The sequence below is a fragment of the Gadus morhua genome, chromosome 12 (assembly GCF_902167405.1).
Source record: "Gadus morhua chromosome 12, gadMor3.0, whole genome shotgun sequence".
NCBI lineage: Eukaryota > Metazoa > Chordata > Actinopteri > Gadiformes > Gadidae > Gadus > Gadus morhua.
This window is the reverse complement of record NC_044059.1, coordinates 9490222-9500066: the sequence shown is the minus strand read 5'-3', so window position 1 is coordinate 9500066 and position 9845 is coordinate 9490222. Positions and strand designations below refer to the sequence as shown.

At 45.3% G+C, this 9845-nt stretch overlaps 1 protein-coding gene across 1 annotated transcript in view; it reads right to left on the bottom strand.

Annotated features, from left to right (window-relative positions):
- Nucleotides 1–9538, bottom strand: part of LOC115555718 (adhesion G-protein coupled receptor D2) — a gene marked incomplete at its 3' end in the record, with an annotated part of 51113 nt that extends 41575 nt beyond the window's left edge. The window contains 12 exon segments of the mRNA XM_030372722.1: nt 496–607; nt 874–976; nt 1328–1465; nt 2328–2439; nt 2866–3159; nt 4268–4347; nt 4515–4691; nt 6625–7143; nt 7461–7670; nt 8879–8903; nt 9165–9195; nt 9337–9538. Coding sequence (XP_030228582.1) covers nt 496–607; nt 874–976; nt 1328–1465; nt 2328–2439; nt 2866–3159; nt 4268–4347; nt 4515–4691; nt 6625–7143; nt 7461–7670; nt 8879–8903; nt 9165–9195; nt 9337–9434 — 1899 coding nt within the window.
- Between the last annotated feature and the right edge of the window lie 307 nt (nt 9539–9845).

Here is a 9845-nt window from a genome sequence, read left to right as displayed (position 1 = left end):
GGCAGAGGTTGGATGTAAAACAGTCGAATAGTTACGTTGATTCAGAGAGCAAATGTAACGCGGACATCATGCTCAGACAAAGAAATGTGTTGGCCTCCTGAGAACTGATACAGAAAATGAAGTCTTAGCTTTACCCTAACTTATTTTGCTTATTATCATTGGCCAAAGACCAAGTAAAAAGAGTGCTTACATACCAATGGTGTTCTTCATTAGATAAGAACAGTAAGTCAAAGCTTAATTGAATAAATATAGTTAAATTAGCCTGTAATCCAGTGAACCTATCACAGCACACATACAGGTGCTTTTCATTTATCTTTTAAGTAAAGAACGAGTTAAGAACCTCAACTAATGAATCACAATCACTGAACGCCAATATTCTGTTCGACCGGGGAAAATGGGGATGGGGTAGGTCCAACAAAAACACCTTTTTAGACAAAGGGGTTGTATAGTTTGGACCCCACCCCTACATGTGCAAAAAGAATGGGCGGACCGTACCACGTGGGGGGTGGTGAGGGTGTACTGCACAGCAACAGGAATGGTTTGGGCCTTGACGGGGTCTCGAACTGTGGCTGAGATGACAGCTGTGGTCAGGTGACCTGGAAGAACGCTGAAAAGTAACCACGGTTACATAGGTGATTCAAGTTCTTAAAAGACAAACGCGTTGTCGTTTTATTATACCAATAAGGAACAGAGGATTCACCTGCATGTTGGATTTTCGGTATTATCCATTATTGACCTAGGCAGGCCTACTAAATCTTTCATAAAGTAGTCTTAAATTAATTCATGACCTTTCTTTTTATATCATGCAACATTTCACATTATCAATAAAACCCGAGCGCCTTCCATAACCGGTGGTAAATCCCTCCCACCTACCTCTGGTCGTTCTTCGGGTCGTCTGGAGGAGTCGGCTCGGCCGCAGACATGATCTCATTCAGACGGCCGTAATACGTATGGATGAACATCACCTCCTCGTGTCCTGAGGACACAGGTTCAAGCCCTTGTTTGTTTTTTTTCCTCGCGTTTTACATTTCACTGTGGGACTTATGCAAACAGCGTTGTGACTTTTAATGATGTTCTGCTTTCAGAGCTGTCCACATAGCCGAGACCAGCGTGTACAGTATCTGAATTATGATGTGTTGACATGTCAGTGTGCATGCGTGTCCTTGCAATGTGTGTGTGTGTGTGTGTGTGTGTGTATATGTGTGTGTGTGTGTGTGTGTGTGTGTGTGTGTGTGTGTGTGTGTGTGTGTGTGTGTGTGTGTGTGTGTGTGTGTGTGTGTGTGTGTGTGTGTGTGTGTGTGTGTGTGTGTGTGTGTGTGTGCGCTACCTAGCATGTGTAACCTGCGCAGCTCGGTGTCTGGGACCAGCAGCTCCTCCAGGCTGCTTCTGTGAGACGACAGCGCCGAGGGCTTGAAGACGTGCCTGCAGCTCCCCTGGGACAGCCTGAGCCTCTCCACGCGCACGTCTGCACGCACACGCACACGCGCACACACACACACAGCCGCAGACACACACACACAAACACACACACACACACAGCCGCAGACACAAACACACACACACAGCCGCAGACACACACACACAGCCGCAGACACACACACACCCACAGACACAAACACACACACACAGCCGCAGACACACACACACAAACCCACAAACAGCGGCAGACACAAACACACACACACACACACACACACACACAGAGCCGCAGACGCACACACACACTCCCTCACAGCCACATAGACACAAACACAATCGCACACACGTAACAGGGCAAAAACGCGTTATGTTCATATCAAGGTTCATGAAACAAATATATTAGAAAACCGAATAAATCATAACCCTTTTATAGTTAAAGGGACAGACAAGATCTAAAAACTTTAAATTACCATAACAAATCACAGGGCGTTCTATTGACTATACCCATATATCTTTCAGGAAAATGTGAAAAGGTATATAAATATACATATTAGTATCCATACAAAGGCAGCTAATAAACAAAACTTCTCTCAAAGGCTGGCAGAAATGGCCACATTAGAGTGGGCTGGCTTGGCCACGCGAGTATACGGTAATTGGTGGACTTCCTTGGCCATTAAAATACAACCCCAATTAGAATATTATTCTCTGAAGAACACTGCAATATAAACGGTCACATTTTGAAGATACAACATTCAAGAAGCTCGTAAAGTAATTTTTAGTACGATTGTTTTAACCACGGCTAACATTGTCTACCGCTGTCTGGGTAGTCGACCCATCTAATTGTAAGTTAGCAAGTCAACGCTGTGTTGCTCCCCAACCCACGGTGACATACTGAGGTGCTTCATCACCTATGTTGTTGGTGGACAGACGGAAAGCACTTCCCTCATGGAACAGAGAGTCTGCCAGAACTCTGGTCAGTCTGTCGACGCTCTCCACGACCGTGAACGGACCCAAACGGACCTGGATGTCAAGAAGCGTTCGTTGATGAATCTATCGAGTCTCAGTGTCGGCGAGGCTGCCTGGTAGTAGTAGCAGTAGTGAACAAAGTAGATATCTTACTTTCTTTTACATTTACATCTATGGCATTTAGCAGACGCTTTGATCCAAAGTGACTAGCGGTTCATACAGCGGCGGCAGGGTCAGCCATGCAAAACTCGTCTGCAGCCCCTCGACACTAAGAGGAGCTAGGGATCCGACTAGCAGCCTTCGACCCCCCCCCACATCATTATTTTAACGTTTCAAATCATGTGTGTCCGATTTCTTTTGTTCACGATTCACCACGATTGGGTGAATCATGTTCACAAAAGAAGCCTCAAAAATAATAACAACTTAAAAAACCATGAACAGGCTGAGCAACAAACCAAACATGTCACTGGTTCTCCTCACCCCGTCCTCCGAGGGTCCCGACCACCAGGACGCCGTCTGGGGCTCCAGCACCATGCTGGCCAACTTCAGGTAGTTGGTCGCCACGGACACCATGGTCCCGGCCCCGGGGGCCTCAGGGGAGGAACCCAGGGGGGCCCGGTCTAGGTCCACCATCTGGCAGAGGAAGGTGACGTCCGTGGGGGTGAGGACGCCGGCCCCCTCCCTCTCCACCGCTCGCAGCAGAGCCTGGGTCAGGAGGTCGGCGGAGCGGAGGTCTCTGCTCCAGGTGCTGTTGACGCTCATCTCCTCCATCACCTGGGGGACGGACACCGGCAGAGGACGCACAACCTGACGTCGCCAAGTATTCCTTTTTTCCTGGGCCAACATCACAACCACCCGATCAGCAGTTGCCTCAAAAACCGACCAATCAGCAGCGAGTGCTGTGATGACGTCACCGTTTTGCCTCGCCCGCCTCCCAGAACTGTTAGCTAGCTTGCAGCTGTGACCAGTGCGACCCCCTGCCTACCAAAGATTCTGTGTTTCTGCTCGTGCGCGCTTGCGTGTGTGCAAACGGTAAGTTAAGCAAATAACATGCAGACCATATGCATGATGTTTTTTAGCTAGTTTTGCCTAGTTTAGTTTGGCCCAGGAAAAATGAATACTTGGCGATATCAGATTGTGCAGCAAAGGACGGTCAACCTCTGTGTGCCATCGGTGTTTCCCATTGGTCTATGTACGGGAAACACAGATGGCACACAGACGATGACCGCCCTGTGTGTGCCATCCCAACTAGGAATGGGAGCGTTGTGGTAACAGCCCGTAGTAGAAGGGCCAGAAGATGAGTCTCTCGCGATCGCAGTCAGATTCAATCAAACGTGATTGATTTTATGGTTGCTAGTATTTCTGTGATCGGGTGGTGCGTGTGTGGGTCAGAAAAGAAAATCGCCGGGGTAACTGTCAATGTAGCCAATGAAAAGTGAGTATTTGTGAGGAGGAGCCAGAGGAAACAGGACGTCTTCAAAAACATTAACAACGTGGAATAAGCGAATAGGTCAATATCAAAAATAAGTGAAGCGAGCAAGTTTGGAATTTACAGTAAGGTTTAGGGTTCAATCCCCAAGGCCTGTCAATCTGTGAGCATCCTCGAGCAAGACGCCTAACCCCTACCCCCTTATGACTTGTATCTGTATTTACAGATGCAAGTTTTCACATTCCTAAATCCCAAAATAGAATATAAAATACAGAGACATGTAGCTAACAATATATTTGAACTGCACATAAATTACGAAATACAATAAGGATGACATAACACATATCTTTGTCCTTATAATGATAGTTTCATCCATTACATATGGTCTTCATTAAGTTGAAAATGACTGTATGTGCCATCGGTTGATATGGACCAGCTTCACGTGTGACTCACCGGCTTGGCCAGAGGATCTCTGCTCAACGTGCTAAAGATGGGGGTCTTTGGAAAATGCCTGTTCGGTATGTCTGCTCCATCTGCAATCAGTTACAACCATGAATTTTTTGTTGGAAAAATGTTAATTATAATTCGGGTTCCATGCGTCAGACCAATACTATGCATACTGTAATTTTCTTTTGCAGTTATCATTTTGTAGTCCATTTTGTACTTCTGCATGATGATGTCATCCCACAGTGGCAGTTACCTTTCTTGAACTCGCAAACCGCCCCCCTGTGGGCATCGCACTTGTCAAAACCCCTACTGACACTCCCAGGGTCAAAGGTCACACAACAGTCGACCTGGGAGGTCTGGACTGCTTTCACGGAGAGGTTGGGGTTGGCCAGTAAACTGGGATCCAGGGTCACCACCCCACTGCTGTAATCTGGGTACAGAATACGGCACAGTTTCAGTTTTAATGGATTGCTTTGAACTGTTAAACCTTTATTTACGAAAGGGTGGCCGACAGAGCCATGAACTGGATTATAGTCATCAAAGGCTAAAAATTGTACACGTTTCTAAGATTAGAGATGCTTGATTAACTTTAGTATATCTTATGTAAAACAATGTTGGTTGAGGATATAATAGTACTTGTAGCAGTAGTCTGTAGTAGTAATAACTGAGTGGCTGTTCTTCTCCAGCAGTAGATAGCTGGGTACTCCACAGTGGCACACCCAGTGGGGTTTTGACCTGGTTAAATTGAGGCAACGTCTCTTTGCCACCCTTAATAGCGTGGGGATAAAGGAAGGTTAACTAGGGTACCAAAGGGCACTTAACTCCAAATGGCCCATTTGTATAGCCATAGTGTTGTGCCATTGCCAGTCTGACTGAGTTTGGCGGGATCCTAAACCCTAGTGCACGCTGGTAAATACAAGTTGAAATACTAGGCGTTTGTTGCTCAATTTTAGGAGGGAGGGTTCAGAAAAAAGAGGAAATAGGGAGAGAGATTGACTGAAATTAAAGGTTGGGTATGGGATTTGCGAAACGCCAGCAGATTTTGAAAAAACACAACTTGAATGGTCCTACCCCCTCTCCTTCAACGCTGACTCTGACTCCACCCATTCCAAGTACATGGACACGCAATCATGAACGAGCGCGAACACAGATGCGCAAGAGCGAGCCAGGCTAGCTAGGTTGGAGTTTAGGATTGTCTTCTAGTGCTAGGTCCAAATGTGGATTAGCTAGTTAGTTAGCTCCAGTAGCTACCGCAGGATAACAACAAACAGAAGCTTGCTCTGGGTCACGAGCTTTGAGTACGTGCACAAAGGGGTCACGCGCGGGGAGAGGGGGAGTGCAGTACAACCGTTTGACTGGCGTACTTACTGTCCAATGCCACCGGGTGGTTCTGGAAATCATTGGCTGGAGTTCTTCGAGCCCTGCCCGTTCCACAGATGATTGACTTGTTTAATTTTCATGTCAGTACTTCTAACTCAGTGGCTGTAAGTGGGTTATGATAAGGATTTCAAGTAATTTTGCAAAAATGGCCAAAAAAGAGAATTCCATACCCAACCTTTAAGTAAGAGATGTGACCTTTTTTGACTTTATAAGTCGAACCCCTTTTGAGTCGCGTCCACAATTGGTCATTAAGCAGATGCTTTGATCCAAAGCAAACTCTAAGGAAAACATTCAATATGGGAGCAACTGCAAAAAAAAGTGTAAGTGCTTAAAAAACAACCAGATGGGAGTTCAGAAGGAATGTCGGAAGCTGTGGGAATCGGAAAACAAGTTAATGTGTTAGAGCTGACGAAGTGACACACCTAAACAACGACTAATACACCTATTATGTAGCCCAGCCACAGCCACACAGAAACGGCTCTCTCTCTGCTCTCTGTGTTTCACTTTTTACTGGACAAGTTTGGTTGAACCTCGTTCCGCCTCACTACACATGGGTGACGTCAGACTGGGAGAAGTCAAGTCTTTTTAGGGTGGGTTCCACCATGATGTCAGTCCTGAGATATTTACAACAACCCTGTTGAAGGGCTGCCAACGCTGGCGAGATACTACTCTGCCACTGGCTTCCCTATTCATGTTGTGGTGGGGAGCGGGTAAGAGACATAGGAAGAGACAAAGAGAGCCCTCATAAAAGGGGTTAATGTTAATTTGAAGTCTGTTCAAGGAGAAAAGATGGTTAGATCGGTTGAATCACAAGCCAGAACGGTTCCGTACCAGTCCCCTATTACGTGAAACCCCCATTTCAACATGGGTTTACATCCAGTATTTCAATCTTGATAAAAAAAACAATTACACATTTCCCATTGCTTGGATGTGTTCTAGGCACTTCGTTCTAGCCGAGATGCTGCGTTCTAGCGTCTAGGTACCTTGACATGAGTACTGCGTCTCCATGGAGAGTACCTCCGTGGCCCTCAGCACGCGCTCCCAGATGTGCAGCTGTCTGATACTTCCAGAGAAGGACTCGTTCGCCTTGTCCTGCCCGATGATGAAAACACCGTCGGCGCCGAGTGCGTTGCCGACGTGCAGTCCGTCGCCTTCGCCCACCTGGTGGCCATCTGCAAACATCTCCCAGCGGCCGCCATTTTGGCTCCAGGAGACGCAGAGCGAGTGCCAGGAGTCGTCATGGCTGAAAGCGTCGCGGTAGGTCCCATTGTTCCCGTGGATCCATAAGGCCAGCTGGACGTGCCCGGGCCGGCCCGCGTCCAAGCTGGCCCGGATCTGCAGCTCGTTAACGTTGGACGGGACGGAGTAGGAAATGATGGTGGAAAAACCCGAGGCACTGTCGGCGAAGCGTAGCTGGAGGCATACGGTCACGGAGCCCATGGACGGGAACTTCTTCACGTTCGATAGTTGGCCAAGCTCTAGAACCCGGCTCTCTGGGGGATCTGAGTGGGAAGGGGAGTTACACATTGTTCATATCGTTTCATGCCTTTAGTTCGCAATCCTGCGAGATGTGAATGATTTAGGAATGAATAAACTTAACGTGACTTTCATATGAAAATCCCTGAGAGAGAGTCATCCACGTAATCCACAAAGGGCTCATGTACCAAATTACCAAGATTAACCACTGCTCGAAAGATGGATCCAGGCCTCGGGGGCAATTTGAAAATTTGTCATGGACACACTACCTCCTCAATGTACTGTGCTCAGCTTGGGTCTTCACAATTTCCCAAGTAATGGGAAGTTGAACACTTGAACTCACCTTTGCTTGCGACCCATACGGGCTGGGAGATGTTCTGGGACTTCAGGAAGGCTGTGAGCGCTTGCTTCTCGGCCGCGTCGCTGGCCGTGGCCAAAGCCCCCATGCGGCGGCTGCACAGTCGCCCGGCGCTGTGCCACGTCAGTCTGTCCGTCACATACTCGTAGTCGGGCTGCTCTCTGGCCACCGTTGGGCTGGTATGCAGCGTGAAGGCTGGATCAACAAAATGTATTATTAAACCTTTATTGAGTCAGGGAAAGGCCATTGAGATCAGGCTCTGTTTTTCATTGAAGCCCTGATTACAACATATAAAAACAGAAATCCAAATGCACAACAGATATTTGGCTCAAACAACCCTCAAAAAATGAACAACAATAAGCAAACTTAATGTTAAGGAATATTAACTTCTCTCAGACACATTTTGTAGACCATAGAGGACAATATGTTAAAACATTTTTACCTTATCTATAGGCAAAAGGTGTTGAGTGAGGAGTCTGCTTTAATTGTAAGCTTAACTTTTGCGTCGTTTATCTTCAACTAGATCTGTGTTGCGAATCCCTTAGCTGCTCTGTATATTTGAAACCAAGTCGTTTTTGTAGGATTATATTGTAGCTCCCCTATTGATTCTAAGCATTCGGTTGTTCTCAGAATCACCTATAAATTCCTTACTATAAAAGCAGCTGTATTGAAAGCTTACCTGGCATGCAAAACCCACATTTAGCTCTATGCCATGTCTACAAATTACATAAAAAACAAGGCTACTCTCTACGATAAATACCTTCAAAATATGTTAAGTAAAGTTGTTTAATTGTTTTTGTTTGCAATGCATTTATTTGAGTAGTCTTTTACTTCAGTAAGTTGTTTAGGCTATAAAAGCATGCTTTCGGCTCCACATTTTGTGTTCTATACATTCAGCAGCTAAGTCAACTCAAAAGGCTTTGTATAATATAATTCTGGCCGCAGTCCCAACTTGACATCATCTGCTTAGTGAAGGATTAATGACATGAGACCAACAGTCGTGAACAGTGTAACTTGAACCATATGATGGAGTACGCTCCATTAAAATGGTGAAGTCATGACTCCTTACAGTACAATCAGCCAGTGGTAAGGAAAGTAGGTGAAACGTAGAAGATTTGGAGTCAGATACAGTAGGTTGTGTGAATAAAATCAGTTTTTGTATACTTCTATATTTGAGCCATTTGGTAGATTAAGATAGATTCAGTAACAAACAGACTTCTGTGATAAACACCAAACAACAAAAACAGGCTGCAGTGCAAAATCAAACATTATCTAAAATTAAAGTAAAGGATATGAGGATAGTATCTTCACAGTGAAATATGGCTAGCAGATAGACATTTGAATTAATGAATCATCAACAACTTGATCATTTTAAAACTCAACTCAAATTTGAAATGACTTACCAGAAGCATAACCATGAAACCAACCCTGAAAAATACATATAAACCATAAATAACACATTAACCCTTCCTAAACTGTCCTGTTTTATCTTAAGTTAATATTTATAAACTAATATGTTAGCTGCGGTTCTGAAACAGAGACAATTACACAGTAGCAAAGTAAGTACACGCCAGCCTAGTCGATGAGATAACTTTGTTTCGTGGAAATAACTTTTCGTTCACATAATATAATAAAATGAAATAAGTGTTGAATATGAAAAGGCAACTCAACACGTGTGTTGATACTCACCAGTAAATTCGACACCAATATCCAGTGCATCCTAAAATGTAGCAAAAACCGTCGTGTTTCATTTAGTCATAACAACGCTACAACGCTTTGCAATAAGGTAATATATTAAAATAGTGGGTATATGAAAAAACATAATCTGCTTTTGGGTTGTTTTAAGATGTTTACAGCCTACCTGAGAGGTCTTGTTGACGCGTTAAAGTTGTCGCGACTGTCGTTACATTTCCTCGGAGGACTTCCACCGCGTGGAGCAATGACCCTCCGATAACCCATGAACTAACCACAACTTGTCCTCAATTAATACATTTCGTTAAATACGAAATACGTGGTTTTGATTCGCAGCGCTTTGGCTCAGAATTAGGAGAAGGAGGGGGGGGGGGGGGGGAAGAAAAGGAGGAACTACCTCGGGTGGATGCAGAGGAGAAGGAGGCGGCGGAGGAACCAGAGGTGGGAGTCTCCTCTTCACAGGGCGATGGGCCAGCTGTAATACTGGTACTGTGGAACATGTGACACCATCCATCTTTATCTCCTTCACTGGCTGGCCTGTGCCAATTATCACGGAAAATGCACTTATTTTTTCCCAGTTGGTGATATTGCTTTGGAATAATAATTAAAATAATTATAATAATAGTCAGACATATCAGCGGTTGATTAATACTTTGTGCAAAGCAAATAAAGGGAAAT